General features: G+C 40.6%; 9 protein-coding genes across 9 annotated transcripts; 5 read left to right on the forward strand and 4 right to left on the reverse strand.

Moving 5' to 3' along the window:
• Positions 1-514: 514 nt before the first annotated feature.
• On the forward strand, positions 515-2,022 carry VTP21DRAFT_4981 (uncharacterized protein; the record flags this gene model as incomplete). Its single annotated transcript, XM_069395452.1, has 6 exons — positions 515-709; positions 775-1,227; positions 1,288-1,419; positions 1,483-1,651; positions 1,710-1,870; positions 1,963-2,022. The coding sequence occupies 6 exons, from the start codon at positions 515-517 to the stop codon at positions 2,020-2,022; spliced, it is 1,170 nt and encodes a 389-aa protein (XP_069248597.1).
• Positions 2,023-2,749: 727 nt separating this feature from the next.
• On the forward strand, positions 2,750-3,890 carry VTP21DRAFT_4982 (uncharacterized protein; the record flags this gene model as incomplete). Its single annotated transcript, XM_069395453.1, has 3 exons — positions 2,750-3,123; positions 3,175-3,562; positions 3,744-3,890. The coding sequence occupies 3 exons, from the start codon at positions 2,750-2,752 to the stop codon at positions 3,888-3,890; spliced, it is 909 nt and encodes a 302-aa protein (XP_069248598.1).
• A 777-nt stretch (positions 3,891-4,667) lies between these two features.
• On the forward strand, positions 4,668-5,674 carry VTP21DRAFT_4983 (uncharacterized protein; the record flags this gene model as incomplete). Its single annotated transcript, XM_069395454.1, has 4 exons — positions 4,668-4,974; positions 5,040-5,225; positions 5,279-5,419; positions 5,475-5,674. The coding sequence occupies 4 exons, from the start codon at positions 4,668-4,670 to the stop codon at positions 5,672-5,674; spliced, it is 834 nt and encodes a 277-aa protein (XP_069248599.1).
• An 804-nt stretch (positions 5,675-6,478) lies between these two features.
• VTP21DRAFT_4984 (uncharacterized protein) lies at positions 6,479-7,486 on the forward strand (the record flags this gene model as incomplete). Its single annotated transcript, XM_069395455.1, has 4 exons — positions 6,479-6,572; positions 6,629-6,739; positions 6,804-7,180; positions 7,241-7,486. The coding sequence occupies 4 exons, from the start codon at positions 6,479-6,481 to the stop codon at positions 7,484-7,486; spliced, it is 828 nt and encodes a 275-aa protein (XP_069248600.1).
• Positions 7,487-8,486: 1,000 nt separating this feature from the next.
• Positions 8,487-10,529, reverse strand: VTP21DRAFT_4985 (uncharacterized protein; the record flags this gene model as incomplete). The annotated part of the gene is made up of 6 exons (XM_069395456.1): positions 8,487-8,736; positions 9,246-9,799; positions 9,872-10,038; positions 10,105-10,177; positions 10,274-10,402; positions 10,470-10,529. 6 exons carry the CDS (start codon positions 10,527-10,529, stop codon positions 8,487-8,489), a joined length of 1,233 nt encoding a protein of 410 aa, XP_069248601.1.
• An 850-nt stretch (positions 10,530-11,379) lies between these two features.
• VTP21DRAFT_4986 (uncharacterized protein) lies at positions 11,380-12,333 on the forward strand (the record flags this gene model as incomplete). The annotated part of the gene is made up of 4 exons (XM_069395457.1): positions 11,380-11,485; positions 11,556-11,693; positions 11,781-12,050; positions 12,152-12,333. 4 exons carry the CDS (start codon positions 11,380-11,382, stop codon positions 12,331-12,333), a joined length of 696 nt encoding a protein of 231 aa, XP_069248602.1.
• A 198-nt stretch (positions 12,334-12,531) lies between these two features.
• VTP21DRAFT_4987 (uncharacterized protein) lies at positions 12,532-12,986 on the reverse strand (the record flags this gene model as incomplete). The annotated part of the gene is made up of 4 exons (XM_069395458.1): positions 12,532-12,624; positions 12,698-12,730; positions 12,811-12,891; positions 12,957-12,986. 4 exons carry the CDS (start codon positions 12,984-12,986, stop codon positions 12,532-12,534), a joined length of 237 nt encoding a protein of 78 aa, XP_069248603.1.
• A 607-nt stretch (positions 12,987-13,593) lies between these two features.
• On the reverse strand, positions 13,594-16,032 carry VTP21DRAFT_4988 (uncharacterized protein; the record flags this gene model as incomplete). The annotated part of the gene is made up of 9 exons (XM_069395459.1): positions 13,594-13,802; positions 13,863-14,202; positions 14,264-14,460; positions 14,530-14,759; positions 14,825-14,951; positions 15,010-15,151; positions 15,212-15,318; positions 15,392-15,772; positions 15,837-16,032. 9 exons carry the CDS (start codon positions 16,030-16,032, stop codon positions 13,594-13,596), a joined length of 1,929 nt encoding a protein of 642 aa, XP_069248604.1.
• Positions 16,033-16,933: 901 nt separating this feature from the next.
• VTP21DRAFT_4989 (uncharacterized protein) lies at positions 16,934-18,753 on the reverse strand (the record flags this gene model as incomplete). Its single annotated transcript, XM_069395460.1, has 7 exons — positions 16,934-17,469; positions 17,532-17,729; positions 17,787-18,012; positions 18,080-18,156; positions 18,226-18,402; positions 18,467-18,484; positions 18,558-18,753. The coding sequence occupies 7 exons, from the start codon at positions 18,751-18,753 to the stop codon at positions 16,934-16,936; spliced, it is 1,428 nt and encodes a 475-aa protein (XP_069248605.1).
• Between the last annotated feature and the right edge of the window lie 578 nt (positions 18,754-19,331).

The raw sequence follows: 19,331 nt of genomic DNA on the forward strand, positions 1-19,331 counted from the left end.
CAATGTACTAAGCTAAATACATAATAAAAATAAATAATAATATATATAAAGATATTTATAGTAATATTTAAAAAATTTTGTAAATTATTCAAAAATAAACCAATAAATATTGAAGAAATCTTGTAAAAATTTATATTTAGTAGAATTTTCCTAATTGTTTTAAAAATTTTTTTATTTTTCATTTAAAATTTTTTGAAATTACTGAAAACTCATTCGTCATAATTTCAAAATTGTTGATTTATATTGACAGAATAACATTGTGAAGAAACTTTACAAAGTAATAATAGGCAGGGCAAAGCATAAGAGTAATCAATATTATTTTAGTTTTTCTTAGTGTATATAAATATAATTTTCCTTTACGCCCATTTATTTGCGGTATCGCTATTTATTTATAATTTTATTCGCGTCTCCTACGATTTATGAAATGTATAGAGGCGCGTTCAATATTTATTTAAAACCCCGAGTAGCAAATATTTGAATGCAATACGGAATTTTAACTTTGCTATACTTTCAAATGAGCAACAGTTTAACAGTTGACGAAACTAAACTTGCTTCGTTATGTCGCGAAATTATTCGCAGTGGTGATCCCAATACACTTACTGCGCGTCGAATTCGTCGCGAAATAGAGAAACGACTGGGATTAGACTCGTTTGCACTTGATGAACATCCATGGAAGAAAAAAACTAACGAGTTGATCAATGCTATATTTGTATGCCAACGCTTTTTTAAAATATACTGAGACTTAAGAATAATTTTTTTGTTAATATATGGTAGGAGGAACATACTTTACACGATGTAAATGAGTCAGCACTGGTCAATGAATTGAGCTCAGCAAACAAGAAGGAAACGACGGGAGAAAATGCTCTGTTGACTCCTCAATCGAGATCTAAGCAAAGATCTCAGAATGATATACATGGGAAAGCTTTACCGCAGGCAGATGTTATTATTGATAGCGATGTAAATGACGAGAGTGAAGGTGAACGTTTAATCATGTCCAAGAGAAAGAAAAGAAAAAGAACGATACAAGATGAGGAAGACGAATCTGGAGACGATGAACCCGATGAAGAAAGAGAGAAGAATCAAAAGATTGAATTTATGGTCAATGATAGTCAACATGAACTGAAAAATGGAGATAAAGAATTGGTCAAGTCAGGTGATAATGCGTTAAATCCCTCGTCTTCAAAGAAAAAGGTTGAAACAACACATGGGAAAAAGGATAAATACAAAGTAAAACTTTATGAACTTCCATACATTTTTCCTTAACTTAATAACTCTTCATGTTTATAGGGAAAGACAAAAATTGTTAAGGAGGGAGAAAAGAGTAATCCGCAATTAGAAGATGAAGAATTAAGTGAGATAGAGGATATACCAGTGCGTTCAAGAAAATCAAAGGAAAAGAAAAAAGGCGCTGGAGAAAAGGTTATAATCAAAACGTGTTATTTTTCTTGTGAATTTTTTGTGACATATAGGTGTTTTCTCTAGGAACAATCAACAAATAAGGACGAAGAATCGATCAAAAGATTAAAGGGCTATATAAATAAGTGTGGAGTTCGGAAGATTTGGTCCAAAGAACTGGCCGGTATTGAATCGCCACGTTCGCAGATCAAAAAGTTAAAACAGATGCTAGCGGATCTGGGAATTGAAGGCACTAGTACTTTGCATAAAGCTTTTAAATTTATTCTCACTATTGTTTTTACTCCTTTAGGGAGACCAGAAATGTAAGAAAATTCGGGAAATGCGAGAGCTCCAGGCTGAACGAGAAGCTCTTAATATCGAAAACGTAATAGAAGAGTCTATAAACGAAAAAAGAGGAGTTAGAAGTAGACGGCAAAAACCTTTCACAGATAACGAGAGCAAGTCTGAAAATACTGTACGTATTTTATCTTTATTTGAGCCTAAAAACAATTTATTGGCTAAATTCAAATTGTATCTAACTTCAATTTAATGCTTTTTCTTTTCAAGTCCGTAGGACTCGATTTTTCATTTCTTGGTGACCAGGGCTCTACAGATGAGAGTGATTGATGCAGAGTTATGGCCTCTAGAATTATCTAAAAACTGGCAGGTTGACATATATTAGTATAATAAACACTGTAAAATTGGCTTGAGCAGTTAGGGGGATACACAAATATTTGAATGAAAGTGGGATTGTAAGAATACAAGTGATATGATGGGCTTAGTCGATATAATTTTCTAGCTTAGGTCAGTATTGCAAGAATTTCACCCAGTGGTTATTTTTTAACATACTCAGAACTTGCTTTCATTTATGAAGAAATGAATAGGCTTATTATTTAGTTTTGGGAAGCGTAAAAAAGTAAACACGCAGTGTTGTCTTGCATTATAGATCAAGGTTGAAGCTATTGCCTGACGCAATTTTTTGTGCACAATATATAATATTGTGTATAGTCACATACCATAACTAACAGTTCCAACACTCACACACACCACCATACTAAGGCAATACAACCAGAAGCGCTGATTGTTGTAGTTACTGTAACAAACCAGTCTTCACCAATATGTGCAGTCACAACCTAGTTCCAAGATTAATTCCAAAACCTGTTTTAATATTATTGTTAGACCTTGCTTTATATATAAGAATTAAGTGTGAACAAGACATCAGGAAGAGAAGAAACTCTTACTATTTTTCTAGTATCATTATTGACATTATCTTGTCTGTCCATCTCTACTTTTTAATAAATCCTTAGTCCTCTTTCGTCAGCCGTGGCTGCTCTCATTACAGTTCCATAAGTTAATGTATCAAACACCAAGCTACCCTACGGGAGCAGTTCGGAAGAAGAAGGGCAAGGTGCCCATTGAACATGATCATGGATCCGACAGGGCGCCCAGTCCCAACTCTGGACTCCCTGCACCAACCCCAGACTTTGTGTGGAATGTGCTGCAAGTTAAGCACGGGCTGCCTATAGGACAGGAAGATATTGGGACTCCTGAGTGGGTGGGGCAGCTCGAGGATGTAGAACAATGTGTTGGCCCTACCGATGATGAGATACTGCTAGAGGAGTTTGGATTGGAGGTGGCTGCCCCTCCCATTAACCGCCTGCCCGTGGCTTGTACGGCCATGGAGGCCAGGACAGACCTTGAGCAATTAAGTATAGACTGGGAAAAATAGTATGAGTCCATGTATGGTCATGATGGCAGCGGAGAACTGGTCTATCATAGCCTTCCCAAGAGACCATACCCTGGCCCAACCCATGGCTGTATCTGCGTCCACTCACCTCCCCTCTCCACAGTATTTGAGGTGGACGACAGACTCGTGGCGATTCCTGGCGACAACGGTGAGGGCCGCGTGGTTCATGGGAGGCTCTGCCCACATGGGACTGGCATCACCTTATTTCCTTGGCATCATGAGGTGCAGCCTCTCGACGCTTTGCTCCGCATAGCTAGCGGGGACCGGCATCCGTTGTTCATCACAGCGCATCACCATGCCACGTGGGGGTTGCTTTTCTGCATGCTTGCCTCAGCGTTAGGAACCGTGGCTTACATGGTCGGCGAAGACGAATGCTCAGCCTGCGCCTCGCATCGAGCGGCAGAGAAAGATTGTCGGTTGGTAATAGATCCTCCTGGTCACTTGTAAACAGTGAGATAGGTGGCTCGCGCATGTCATGAGGAGACGTAATCAGCAAGGGCAGCTCACGCCCTACGAATTAAGGCCCGTTCGCTGTCTGTCGTGACGGGAGCACCCGTAGGAGGGCTTGCAGACTAGGACCTGGCACGGCACAATGCAATAGGCGGGTGGCACCTTGGGCATGTTACCCCGTACGACGCTGGGCACTGACAGCCCCTTGCTCGCGATCCTGGTGAGCCAGCATGTTGAAGGTTTGCGACATCACATAGGTCATAGTAGCAGGGACGTGTGGATGCGCTGCGCACACTGATCAACGCGCAGGCGAGCCGCCCACTTGTTTAGTCTTGTGGAAGAAGTGCGGCGTTTTTTCTCGCGTTCATTGGAGAGGACTACAGGAAGGATGTGGGAGTGAATGAGTTGCGACCCTGAGAGGTGTTTATTGAGGCTGTCTGCCTAACCTAAAACGGCTCGGCTTTGATCAAGGTACAAATTCTTGAATACTATTTATTTGCATTTTCCAACTTTACATCAAAAATTTTATACTGAATTTAAACCAACATAAATACCTCTTATATCGTGATTTTATCTTCATTATGGTAACTCTTTCGACTTCCATTCCTCGCTTTATTTCTCAGTTTGGGACTCGTTTCTTACCAAATGCTACATGTAAAAGTGGCAAGGGGTCTTTAAAAAATAGTTCATCTTCACTTGCTTTCAAAGAACAATTGGACAGCATTGCTCAGTTCTTTTTCATTCCAGAGATGGGATGCTTTGTATACTCATTTACTAGTGCACACAGATAATCCTTATAATACTAAAGTTTAATATCTAAAAAATTTATCAAGCATTGATTCTATATCTCTATCTCTGCTTCTGCCCAATTCCTTGTGGAAACTCCCAATATACAAACTCGACACAACACAATTGCGGAGTTTCCACTCGTATTTCAAATACGTGTAAAAGCATAATTGAGCCTCTGAAACAAAGCTGTCTAAATATTGAACATCCTTATGAACAAGCCACAGGGGCAAAAATTAAGTATATGTATAGGGGTAACAAAAAAACAAAAATCGAAGCTAATAAAAGGATGGCCAATCTCTTCCACATTATTCTCTATCACATTATACATTTTTTTTATAGTATCCATTTGTCTGTTACACGAGCATGGAGCTGGGCAACTCAATACATAAATGAACGCATAGCAAGTCCACCATCATGTCAGATAATACACCACGATCTTGCACCACTTCCTAAGAAGCCTCACCACCTAACTGTAGTGCTACCGCGACTAGAAAGTGAACAACAGCTGGGTGATACAATAAGAGATATTGCGATGCTAGCATGTTGGTGTGTGGAAGCTCGAATCGCATTCCTTTCTATTTACGAATCAAGCGGTATATAACATTATTATAGTATTCTATGAGCACTTGCTAATTTGTAAATTCATTTATCTACATAGGGAAAATTAAGCATGAAATTGATGCTATTACAAAAGAGATAGCACGTTTGAAAATAAAATGGTTTGGCGAAGAGGACAAGCATCAGGTTAAAGTTGGTGCAATGAGCCTACTGAATGGTGTGAAATATGTGAATGGTTTAAAACCAACGAATGGAAAATATAGTACATTACATCAATACTCACCTGGTAAGTAAATTTCTAAAATTTCGCTGCGAAGTTATACTTACCTATATTAATAGATCTTAATGTAATATTACTGTCCCATGAGGATGGATATCGACATGTTGTTGAAGCAACCAAGAGTATTTGCCAATCAGTTAATCATGGAGATATTGCTGAAAAAGAGATAAGCATGGAGTTGGTTGATGATAGAATAAGTGGTAAGTAACTGTTCCAGGTTTTCACTAATGTTTATCATTAATCGTACTTTTGTAGCTTCATTCTCCGAACCAAATCTAATGATTGTCCTTAGCAACACACGTTGGCCAGATCAGCCATTAAGGCTTTATGGATATCCACCTTGGCATATTCGGCTTACAGAGATTATACATGTCGCAGCACCGCGTATCTCATATCGCGTCTTTCGCAATGCTCTCTATCGGTATGCCCGAGTAGAGCAGCGATTTGGGCGTTAAATCAATTATATAATATATACCAAAATTGTATAGTGGCTATTTTTTTTTTCTTTGTTTTTTCTGTGTCTAGAACGTATACTTGATTGTTATATTATATTAAATTGACTGGATTAGATGCTTTATTTTGTTGTTCAATGATAATTTTATTCAATGTAAGAGAAGTGAGAACCTAAAAGCATGATGAAATAGTCAAAAGGTGGCTCTACTTAAAGCACTTGAAATGAAATGAAATATTGCACAAATGTCTGAACATGCAGTAGCTCTTGTATCTTGCAGGTAATGCAATTCGAGCTTTTTTATTTTTTTTTTTTGTATCGAGCCAAAATCTAGCCAAATATTTGGGGTTAAGAACTCTATCACCACTGAATATTTCAGCGGGGAAGAACTCAAATTCTGCAGCTGAAGGGTTCTTGTGCCTGCACTGATGTCAAAATGAAGCTATTTGCTTTCCTTTCTAGCACTTTCATTTTTCCTTTGACCACTAGCGGTAAAGGGGAACCAAGACGTCAACTAATAATGGCTTGATGCTGCAAGCCTGGATCAGCGACTGCCAATGGCCGTCAGCGATGTTTGAAGAGTTAGTGTTGAGGCCTCGTTTTTTTAGTTCGCCTTTCAGGATAAAAATAAAAGTGGAGAAGGGGGATATGCCCAACTCTCTTATTCTACTATTCCGTCTCTACTTGTCTTTTTTAATGCGCAAGCTTTTCCAGTAGTTGTATCCTTTCCTTCATATACCATTCTTTCATAGCATTGCATTTAGTATTTATTCTCTCGCATTCAAGCATATTATTTAATATTTATTTTATGGAACGACAGGAGGATGAAAGTCGTTCTCCTCGTAGCGCTTTTTCGACCACGTCTTCTAGTGCAAGCAGTGCGGAGCGTAGGCGTAGCTTCGGTAGGTGTTAATTCTATTAGGTACCACTAATTCATTTCAATAGAATCTTGAATTAGATTTCCACCTCCCGAGCCGTTATTCGCTCCCACCATCAACAAGCTCCCCAAGCACAGAACACCAATGGTGTCCTCTTGATAGGAGACACTTGCTCGCACTCCCCGACGGAAGTAAGCGTTGATAATTTTCTCGGATAATTACAACAGCCCTAGGCCATAACTCCATATGACATAGCTTATTTCTCCATTGACGTTGAACCTTCTATCTTTACACTTCCAATGTTCCGAGCAATGCGCAACAGAATTCTTGAGCTAGAACACGTGCTCGACTTACCACGTCGTGACACGATCATTGAAAGACTGCATGCGGGCAACAGAGGCAGTGGCATTTCTTCAACCATCCATCAACCCTCGGCCACTCTTAATACATCTACTTTTATGAAAGAATCGTCTTCTCCACCGACACCTGAGATGACATGGTTTGTGGAACAGCCGGGGCCTCCGGGGAGTCCTCGAGGGCATCAGCAGCAAAATTCTAGTGGCACTCCTCTGAGCAGAGTGTATTTCACTAGATTTGCACCCTATAATTCTCCAATAATAAGGGGAAAGCAAGTAAGACAATTTTAATTCAACTGTTATCGGAAATATATTAGAACGGCTTAAATCACATAGAGAACACAGTATCAAACACGACACGCGCGTACCTCCTCTTCCTCTTCTATTGAACTTTCGCCCAAAGCACGCACAGATGTGAAATCCCCGGACCGCCCCACTAAACTACCAAAGCCATTTGATGAAACATTAATTATGCATCCACCACTTGTAGAAGAGGAGGAGGAAGGAGAAGAGCGATCGCAGCGTCCAAGACTCTTTCCGCCTCCTCCCCCCTGGGAGCCTGGTGATAAGCATCCCCTCTAAATGCCAAATGATATAATATTTAGGATAATTTTTATCATAGAGTTTTAATCTTCCTCCCTCTAATTTTACATGTTTAACACTAATATCTGCTATTTTCCTTATTTTTTTTCCGGCGATTGCCTTTTCTCTAGATAAGATTTTTAACTAATTACCCCATTAATGAGCTTTCTTTTCGAATATATTTGCTTTTAAGATCGCACTCAATGCCAAAATGATTTGAACATTGTCTTTATTTTCTGGTAGTGTGTTGTTTTTGCCCTTAATTAGATTCGATCCAGAATAAATCTCCAAAATGCGGTCGATCAGTTATTTATTTCATAATTTTGATTAGCTTTTCTACGGAATTTAGGGAGCTTCAGCTTGCTGAAGTTTTATTAATATATGATATAAGTTAAATGCTAGGTTGTCTGCATATATTCGCACACGTTCTCAATTTAATTTTCTTTATGCATAAAATTACTTGCTGGTCATCTTTCCGTCAGTAGTGGCTTTTATTTTAGCTGAACTAAATCCAGAGTATTCGATTATTGCCAGGACTCATAGCTTAGAATGTCTTTGCATAGGTTTTCTCTGGAATATTGAAAATATTAATTGCCGTACATAATATGGAAACTGTTCTCTATTACTTCAAAATAATCCTATAGCAAGGTTTGGAACGATAGAGTGTTCAAATATCTGATGCCAATGCAACGCAAGGTTTAATCGTATTTATCACAGAGTTTGAAAGACTATAATTTAACTCTTGTTATTGTGTAGGCAAATAGCTTATATAATACATCCAAGAAACTTTTGAGTTGGATTGAAATTGATTAAGATTTATCTGGATTCAGGCATTGTTTTGCGATGTTATTTCCTAGCGCTTTTACTCTAACTATTTCAGTATCTTACAACATGTATTAAATATATATAAGTTCAAAGTAAGGGCATCCTTACGTTTTGATATACTCAAGAAGAAACATTAAATACAATCGACATAAAATAAAAATTGATGTAATTCTGCTCACGACAAAAGGTTTTTCAGAAAGCTTGCCAAATTTGACTGCTTTTGCTTTCCCTCAACGTGATGCACTCTCTCTAACATGCATCTGATATCAGAGAGGGTGGTTTGCTGCTGTTTTGGTTGCTGGACTGAATTTTCAGCTGGAATAGTAGCTTGGGCGACAGTAGGTATAGAGTGATGTATAGGAATAACATCTGGGCGTGAAGTAGAATGGGCCTCTTCAAAGATGGGGAATCGTGTTTCTCTTTGCCTATTATTTCGTTCAGCTGAGCTTGAATCCATTTTCTCCTCCAATTCTAGTTTTCTTTTTTTCCCAGATATTGGGTGTTCCATATTTTCTTGAACTATATCTACAGATGGCTGCCTTGTTTCGGGCTCCTGCTGCAACCAAGATTCCTGTTCTTGTTGAAAAATAACAGGTGAATTAGGCTCAGGCGTAGTGGGAAGAGGTATATGCGAGCAGGAGGGAGGAAATGTGCTGAAATGAGGAGAATGATCAGAAAGGCGTTTTTGTGATAAGTTTAATGTTGGGGATAGGGGAGACCCTATAAGAGCAGGGGGTGAGCTATGAATTGGGATTTCAGTAGGAGTGCTGCTGCGTGGTTGTTCGATTTGTGTATGAGTAGACAGTGGGGCACATTGGAGCAAAGATAAACAAGCTCTAATAAAGTGCGTAGAAATGGAATTAGTATTTCCGGCTATTTGCAGTTACATATAGCTGAAATTTAAATGCAAAGAGCTTTTCTCTTGATATTTTACCTTTTCCGACTCGGTGACTTGTGGCTCATCGTCTGCAATCCAGCTGTCCAATTAATGTTTACAAATGGCGTTTCTTTCACCACATCAGCAGTAGATAATGGATGAGGAGAGGAAGAATTCAACTGAAGCACTTTAGAGGGGGTTTTTGGGCAGTCGTGCCTGGGTGATTCCTTGGCAACATTAATAATGTGCATTTGAGCATTGGCTGCAGTAGAGTCGAGCTGGAGATAGGGGGAAGAAGACGGTGAAACATTAATCAAATTGGGCTGTTGGTCGATAATATTGACAAGCTGCGGCCTGAGAATTATAGGACTTCGGCATGCGTAAAATCCATCGTTTCGAGTGGATACATCAACAATTAATGGTGGAGTTAATAATTGTTTGCTATCTTCCAATTCTTGTGAGCTGGAATCAGGAAATAGGTCGTTTTCGTGATTTTCTTCCATTGAATCATATTTCATAAAGTTCTTCGGAACGACTTCTATTCCTGTTTCAGCAATATGACTTGGATCTAGTGAAAGGTGCTGATTGCTCTCTAGATTGTTCCGCGAGTTCTGTTAAACATGGTATGTTATTACCGGAATTAAATTTAATAAAAAATGCGATTGAGGCCTGTATTTAATTACTTGGATCTTATTGTGTAATGAACGCCGTTTTTGCGCGAGGGGTGACTCTGGGACGAATGGGCGAATTGAATGCGAACTTCTAGAAAGCGCAGACGAACCACGAGCAGAACGAGGTGCAGTTGAGATGTTTGCTTTGCGAGGAGTCTCGAACGTTTTTCGTATCCACCCTAAGTTATGGAAGCTCTCTAGGACTTTCTATAAACCAAAACACGTGCGCAGATTTTGAAATATACCTGGTAGGGAATTCAATATATTCAGCTGAGGTTCCGATATCTGACAGTCGCTATCTACCATTTGATCAAGTCCCTATAAGAAGGATTTTAAATTCTCAGAAAAAGCGCCAAAATTGATCATTGCCACTATCAGAAGACTTGGCTGAAAGATTATATAGGCAAAATTTACCATCCACTTTTCAAGAGGTGCTGGACGTTGGACATTTATTAAGATAGAAGCCGTGGCTGTTCCCGGAGCTTGTGTTTGGTATGGGGAATCGGATGACGCGATTGCATCATCAGAAAGTGCTTGTGAGCGCTGAAATGTACATTCAGGGAAAAAGTGAATAATTTCCACTTTTCATGATTGAAAGGTAAAAGATTACCTCTCCACTTGATTGAGTCAGAGCAGCATTTAAAAGAGTAATCCCGCCAGAGCTATTCATATCTAAATGTAGAGTATAGATAATCCTTCCGGAAATTACGAAGCTTGCTTTATAAATCTTACTATCTTCGTTCACAACACTGTAAAATGAAAGGGAGCATATTAAGCCCTGTGGAAAACGCCTCAAATAGTCTACTTCAACTAGTACCTATGATGATTTTGCATTTCTTTCAACCATTCGCGAATATCTGGGGCATCTTGCACAAATTTTGGATCGCCAATTATCGAACCCCCATCGCCTCCGCCATAACTGAACCGTTCAATATGAAAATAACATTCTAACCGGGATTTATCCCCCTGAATGCATAGCCAGAATTCCTGTAAACATATAATAGCACCACGTATGGAGGTCAATGTGCGAGAGAATCTAAAATTATAGAGCAGTTTAAGATATACTGATTGAAAACACGCGAATGAGATCAAGTACTCTTTTTCAAATTTAACGGTGCACTCAGCTGAGAATGAAGCCTTGATCATGTTACGGCAGTCGGATATAATTGCTGTAATAACATGGCCGGGGCTGGCTTCCGTGCGAAAAGATAAAAACTAGTTTTTGTCGTATTTGTTATTTCATTTAATTTTCCTCATTGTAAATGCTTGAAGTTAATGAATTTTTTATTACCTGAATAATCTGTACACGACGAGGTGTAGTGATCCTTTCGTGAGTTTTGTTTCTTCTAGATATGATTTCTGTACAAATCCAAGGTTTTCTGAGCACCTTGGCCATTCCATATAAATCCTTTTGGCGGGTGGGGAACTGAAGAACCAAAATTACCATCAAGGATTAATGAAGTGGCGCAGAGTCTTTATTAACCAAGTTTTTAACGGAAATTTTGGAAAATGAACAATACATGCATCAAGACGTGGCAGCAACGAACTCTACATCTCTTTTACCTGAAAAAATACCAGTAGACGTTTTCAAGGGAAGTGGATGTGGTTTTGTATGGGATGCTGAATGTAAGCACTCTGGTGATATATAGAGTTTAGGTTATAATCACTTCAATATATTCATATATGTTAATTTTAGCGGTTAAAACCCTCAGGGAAGAGCATCGTATTGTTGGATCTCTCTGTGGATCTATAGCACGATTTCCACTTCAACATGTGTTTATGGGATTACCATTGCAGTTGAGTCCAGAAGAAATTACATTACTTTTTCACCGAGGTATATATTTAGGGATCTTGATTCGCTGTCACCTCTTTTGCATTTTATTTGTGCTGTAAAATTAAATTAACAAATTCTTATTCATAGGAATAATTTCTCTTATCGATTCACATAAGAGTTACCAACCGGAGGAGGATAAAGGCGAAACGGCTACACATTCCGGATCTACCTTGACTCTACCAACCTCCTCCGTCAAGCTGCCTTATTACCGACCTCAATCTCTTCAAGAAGAGGCCACTAAAAAGATAATGGAAATTTGTGACCATAATCGCTATGTGGTGTTTGAGGTTCTTTGGTCAATGGGATATTACATAGGCCCTGGATTAAAATTTGGAGGTGACTATTTGTTATACGAAGGTAAGTGAGCAAGTTTGGCGACTCAATGTAGCCATGAAGGAGATGCTCAAAATGAGATAGCTTATGCAAGATAGAGTGGATGTAACCATTGCTATGCTTAGGTGATCCTTTACGATATCACGCGGCGAAAATCGCGTCCGTTGTGGAATGGAATGAGGAGTTTTGCTTGAGAGAGCTAGTGGCAAGGGCACGCTTGGCCGGTGGAGCAAAGAAAACTCATTGGATGTGCGCAGGTCTAGCAGGAGATGTACATATATTTGAAATAAAATGGGCGGGATTCTAAATCGGCTATGTGCGCGAATTCTTCTATTGCTAGTAACTTCGCTACTAAGTATCAGCTCAACCCCAACTAGCATGAGCTAGTGGGGCCGGATCCAGGAAGGTCGATAAGTTGACGAAAGAATCTTTTCCTATGAATGGAATTTATTCTTGAATACACAGTAGAAAATTCAATTTTACATAATACAATAATTTGTGATATTCAATTGTCTTGTTCCTGTTGTCTACGCTCTTGTCTCATTGAGCGAAGCCTTTCCACCTCGGCTCGCAGATCTTCTTTTGTTTGTGGTGGTTTCTGTTATGCAAAAGTAGACTGAGGTTTAGTTTACATAGACATCACAAGATAATCCATAATCAAAGTGAATTACATTAAGCTTATCCTGATCGGGCCATAATGTGGCCTAAGACATATTCAAAGGGAAATTATGGTTTAATAATGTTGTGCCTCAAGCTTGCCTTTATCTCATCTCCAATGGCCTACCTGTCTAACATGTTTGTCATAGAATATGGGGGCTCCAAAATAGCTCATGAAGGCGATGGGAAAGAAAACATAAAACCCAAACTAAACAAAGCCAAAGTACAGAAATGAAGAAATGGCTTGCAATCTAATATCAGGAGCTGCCTTACCTTGAAAATCTCCAGATTTGGGCCTGCCATGATTTCCTCTTACTAGTATTCAATATGTTCTCGACAAAGGGTATAAATCAGGAAAAATAGAAACAGGTCACAAGCCACTGGATAGTCACATAAGTCACCTAATACATGTTTTCACTCCAAAATTTAGTTACATCGAACCAACCATGGGCAAAGTAAAAATTTTCTTTGTCCTAATGGGCGGAATGGCCTGTGGAAGTACAGTGGTTAATCGCATCTTGAAGCCGAATATGGTCAGTATGACTCCGTCCATTGCTATTAATCTACATACCATTCTAATGCTCGATATATTGAAAAGGAGGTGTTCGTCACATCGCCAGAGCAATCTCCCAGTTCGTCAGAAAGTAGATCTGCGGAAAAATAATCTCCAAAAATCCTCCTGTGGTTTTATCGTACTATAATGAATGTATCATTGTTTGAATATACTCTTTTTTTGTTAGAGGATACGATATCTCAAATCGGCTCCGAGTTGAATGTTATTTTATTATTAACCAAATAAACCCGAAAATCTATCAAGAAAACATTAAGCAAGGAGATATTCAGCAAGAAAGATGGGTTGAGAAAAGAAAAAGATAACAGAAAATAGTATCATCGAAGTAGTACAACACATTTATTTTTCTTTCTTAGTTTCATTTTGATCTAATTTTTCAGCACTCTGGGTATCCTCCTCCTCTCCGACTTGCCCAAATTCATTCGCCCGCGTATGATCGACTTTGTAGATCCAGCGCTGGTAGAGATACACAAAGAACACAATATCGTCGCGCAAGCATGCTAAACGATGTAGCATGGGCATCTTGATAACAAACGCAAACAGGTCGTCTAAATAAGACTCGGTGAGTTAGCAGTAGCACACCCCAAATCGAACTAAATATGAATTACCAATGAAAGTATTGAGGGACTTGTACATGAGTGTTCGCCATGGCATGTGGGCTACCGACTTGAGCTTATAATTAATGAAGAGCTGCGGAGTCAAGGTGATGAATCCCCACGTATAAACAAATCCAACGAGCACGCTCACGAAATAAGAGTACCAGGACTTATGGGTGTTGTATATAAGTGAATATATGGCATAGACAATCAAAAGTGGGAAGGCAATCCATGAGAGATAACGGTATGCCATCTGGTCGTACTCGCGTGTCTTTATTTCGGTTTCAGTCAACTGCTGGTTGTCAATGATCTTGAGACGCCATGGAATGAATGAGTTCTCCTTGCGCGTCACCTACACCATCGCTGAAAGGTTAGAAAGAGGACTGAGTACCACAAATGTTGTGGATACTTGCCTGGAGTCGCATTGCCTTTTTCACTTTCCAAATCTCGATCAGTAGGCCCACACCTTGGCCGATCAAAACCATCCAGCTGGTATCCTGATTATTATCGAAGAGATAGAGGAAGATAACGAGCTGGAAAAATATGTTGACGAGAAGCGTGCGAACCGAAACACCTGTAGTGTCTTTTTTATTTTTCCAAAATGCGATATCTAGTGAAATAGGACGAGCCAATATTAATAAGGGAGGTCAGATGGATACGAAACAGTAAGGGTGCATACCGTTCTTGAATGCCAAAAACTCAAATAATGAGTGCAGCAAAGAAACAACCACCGTCACCCCAAGCAATAGCGGGTTGGTTTCCAATAGCAACCGTTTGAATTCGTCCATTTCGGCCCCTGAGGCACCGCCCAGCATTTCGGCTTGCTGAGTCATTTTGTCCTCCATGACGGAGTATAATTGGAACTTCCAGAATGAAATTGGAGAGAAGTGGATGGTAAGAGGAAGTGTCCTATGGATACAAGTGCCAAATGACCTTAATATCAACAATTTGAAGCCTATAAACTCTTTACTTACTTGACAGTATCATTAATAAGGTAAGTATGCTCTCGTAGATTCCAGAATTCATTTGGAAAAACGATGGGGAGATAGTAGCCATTTTTACCAGACTGATCGCGGAGACCTCGCTTCTCGAGGGGGACAACTAATGGAAAAAAGTATGTGTAAATTGGATAAGGATCGCCTTTATAAATTCAACGTACATTTCAAGATCGGTGGAGGCATTTGATTATAGGCAATTGGAATACGGTCGGAAACAATATTGATAGTGAGATTTGGGTGCCAGTGGGAGACGACCGGAGACTTCTTGAATAGTTTGGATGTCAATCCTGCACTAGAGCTCTCCTGGAATAGGGAATAAATTGAGCTGGGTATACATGAGGAATGGATGTGCTACTGAAATACCTCTTCACCGGCTACTATTTCTTTTTCATTTCCTCCCTCCGTGTCATCCCCACCAAGGAGTTTCTTGGTCTTAATTTCTCGGCGTTTTGGAAGATACTTAGTGAGCACTTAAAAATATAAAGCAGTATAAAGCATTAGCGTAGGGACTTTTATATCAACATCAACAACACGATAAATTACTGTGCTTCGTATATACGACCATGTTCTCATCGAACGCTGGATCTCGTGGATCATGGGGCGCCTTTTCCTGAGTCAAGAAGATGTGCGCATATAGAGTCCCGTTATTTTGGACCTTGTCAGTAGTCTCCAGTACCACACGAGCTTCCCTTTTATCATCCCAGTCACCAAGCTTGATGCCTTCCGCATGATATTTAAGGGCATCAGGTTCTGAGAGACTGCCCAAAAAGTCCTCGGCTTCGGAGATATAAACATATAAATCCATCACAGTGCTACCGGGCCAGAATGGAAGAATCGTTGCAGGGCTAGAAATGTTAGCATTGCTGATGGAACCGTTGTTTGTTAGGTTGAGCTGAGAGCCTGGAATGTCGACGGGCGGTTTAGCTAGTATATCATAGAAGAGTCCATAAAACAGAATCATATGGAAAGAAGAGTGAGAATTACAAACCTTTGAACATATTAGAAATGAAGTAAAAGATCATTATTTGAAATAGGACTCCACGAAGAATCTCTGACCATGATCTCTCCTGCTGAGGCTGCTGCTGTCGTTGCTGGCGCTGTTGCGGATCATTCTGCTGCTGGGTGTCATTGCTGCGCCCAGGTGGAGATGATCCTGGGTTATTCTCGTTTTCCCTAGATGACATGGAAGAGGAGGTTATGGAAGTTTGCGAGTGTGGATGCGATTGTTGTTCCTGTTGGTTTATCAATTGCGGAGTTAGATTCTCCACGTTGGGATGTGGCACATCCAATTCACACCTGTAAGCTTAAGAGAAGATTTGCCCCCAAGTTTCCGTCAACTCGAGCAAAGAAAAGCAGACAATGCTGGGGCTGGTCTTAGCTTATGCTTCGATCCCCTTGCTCTGAACCCTTGGTTTAGACGAGGGCTTCTTAGCCTCGTTCTTACTCTCGAATATAATCAGGAGGTCTTCTAACCTAAACCTTGACCTTGTACACGCCCTCTCCAAACAGCGTTAAGCGCTAAAGTATCGGCGGCGACGCCGCACCCAATCATGTGCCTCACTGCATCTGGAGAAGCTCCTATTAAACTTACGCCTTGCTCCCACTTTCTGCGAGACTTTCCCCAGTTACACCAAGGGCGACGACCAAAGCCATATTAACTGAGCCTAAGCTAATCGACCAGAGTTATTGAGGCTCTTTAGTCTTCACCAGCTGAAATGGACTCACAATCACAATAACTTACCTTGTCCCATCATTAAACCTCACGCGCTACTACACAAATACATATGGGGAGCAGCCAATTCAAGTGGTATAATCAGCGCACATCTATTCCTGGCAGAGAGGTTGAGATATCTGCAATCACCGTTTCGGGGAAAGTTCCAGTGCCACGAGGTTAGAGTTACGAGAAGAGGTCAAGAAGACTGTCAGCTTTGACAGACGTGTTGGTTCTTGTAGTTCTCCAGCGTAGGAGCATGGATTAATCACTCTGCATGCTCTGAAAACAATCAAAGGTTGATTTTATTAAGTAAAAATTTCGTAAAGTCAGTGATAATTAGAGAAAATGGGGTGGTGGTGATTCATTATTTATTACAGGGCTAGAATACTCGAAATTAATGCAGTGGCGAAGATCATGCCTAGCGAGACTATATCACTGCGTGGTCTATTCCCCTCGCTTGTCTTGGTGGCGATGGAGTTGGTTGTGGATATCTGTGGGGCTATATCCTTGAAAGCGCACTCCGGTCCTGTGCAGGTGCATTTGTTGCCGATTGGATCCCAGTAGATTGTGTCACAGTCGTCAGGCACGGGGTGCCGCGCGGCCGATGCAGCTGCGCGAGGCGGCACCGGATCATCAACGGTGGGCATGCGTGCGGGGCAACCATAGCATGTCCTCCACTGCCCGTCCGGGAAAATACAAAGCTCCGCGAGTGCGCTATTCAGTCCGTTGCAAATACCCTGTGTGCCCGCAACCGCCAGCGTAGAGTTGTCTTTGTTCATGGCTGCAACCTGCGAGTTAGTGCAGCGCATGTACAGTTGTGAGCCCACTTGGTCCTTGGGTACTGGATTTTGCACCCACTGGAGGAGTTGTTCGTTGGTGACAAAATAGACATCCGGCATTGTTTGAACTTGTATAGCAGAGCGGAAGTTAGTTAATAGAATAGCTCGATCCGTGGCGTCGTTAGCTTACCCCAGTTAAGGAAGTTTTGCAGCATTGCCATATTGGCGGAGGGATCGGGCGCTCCCGGATGGGGGGTCAAATGAGCCGGGTGCACATAGAGACCGAACGGCTGGCGGCCGCCGTTATAGTGCCGGTTGAAGTTATCCTTCAGCCACTGGAGAACGGTATCCGTAGTGCCGGCAAGGTGGGGGTCCATTACATGTGGAACTATTTGTAAACCAAGTTAATACACGATAGATGGAGAGTAAAGAGGTCAATACCGACGCTTTTGCTGGTCAACAATTGAGTGCATAGGAATTTCCCACAGGCCCGGGATCTTTAATACGCCCGGTTGACACAGATTTGCACTCGACCAACAGTCATTGGCAAGGCCATAGTCAAGCGTATAGGGCCAGTAGGCATCTTCCGTTTGAGCACTTGCTGAAGAATCATAGACAAATCCTTGTTTTTTCACATTGTTCAATGTTTCAGCGGTATAGTTGAGGAAAGGCTACAGCAAAATCGAGAGAGATGCTCAATAGATGGATCAGAGTTGAGATCACTAGAAGACAAGTTACCGCTCTAAAGCCCTTGATTTTGGATCTAGGAATACCAGCGAACGAGTTGAGAATAGTTTTGCAAGATCCAATCTCCTCTGGAATATAAAAGGGGAGAAGTCAACTAGGATGGCCAGCAGGATGTATAATATTGCAGTTTTGCTTACGTTCGGACGGCTGGGCGGGATGGGTGAACGTGTGATCAGCAACCTCATTTCCGTTTGCATACCACTCCGTGACAAGCTGCATGTCTGTATACTGAATGGAAACAAACCAGGTTCCACGCGCTGGACAGCCGTTAGGGTTTTTGCGATTTAAGAGGGTGTAAGCGGTCTTAATAATATCTATTGAAAAGAGTGATTGGATTATGCATTTTGAACTGGAAAATAAAAATTTCTGGGCACTTACCGTTTTGAACGGAATCGTCTAAACGAAATAGGAAGATGATAATGTTAACGATGCATTTGTTTACGGAAACCAAAAAGAACAAAGTACATACCGAAAGTGAGTGTGACGAATTGCGGCGTGTTAGATGGTGCTAGCCCCCCGGGCGGGTTCGTCGAGGCGCATAGGCAGTTTGGAGGTTTGCATTGTGACGGGTCGCAGGTATACCCTTGAGATTGGGCCAGACCTCCCAGTGAGAATATACTGACAATGATGAATATACAAAAGAGAGTTCGAGAATGAAGTATCATTTTCTTATGTCTACAATACTGAAATAGTGTCACTAGTAGTGATAGAGAGAGCGAATAAAAAAAAAGAGAGGTAAAAGATGAATGGAATTTTTAAAAAAAATGGTTGAGAAAGAACCGTAATTATTCTGGCAAGTAACTATAAATATAGAACCGGCAGGTAAGGAAATATAGAGGAGTAATAAACCGTTTCGTATCCCCTCTTCATTTCACGCTCTCTATTGACCATTGTAGTAATCATGCAGTTAATCATTAACCAGATATTTGTCAATACAGCAAAATGCCTTTTTATTAATCAGAAACTGCCATCTATGTCCTGTTATGGATGTATTAAAGTTTGACCTGCGATATAATTATTTTCAGATGAGAATCTTCCATTAATGGGAAGTAGAAAGCGCGAAATGCAGGCACTGCAAACAGAAAAATCAGAACCGATTCCAGAAAGTATATTATCAAGTTTTTTTCCATAGCTTGAAGAGGAGCTACACCTATATGGATAATTGAAGCGTTCTTAGAATAATCCAGTTTGCATTGGTTTCTAAGTAATTACAATAAAGCCTGCTGCGCGGGCAATCCGGGAA

The sequence above is a fragment of the Calcarisporiella thermophila genome (assembly GCF_041956535.1).
Source record: "Calcarisporiella thermophila strain CBS 279.70 unplaced genomic scaffold VTP21scaffold_20, whole genome shotgun sequence".
Lineage (NCBI taxonomy): Eukaryota > Fungi > Calcarisporiellomycota > Calcarisporiellomycetes > Calcarisporiellales > Calcarisporiellaceae > Calcarisporiella > Calcarisporiella thermophila.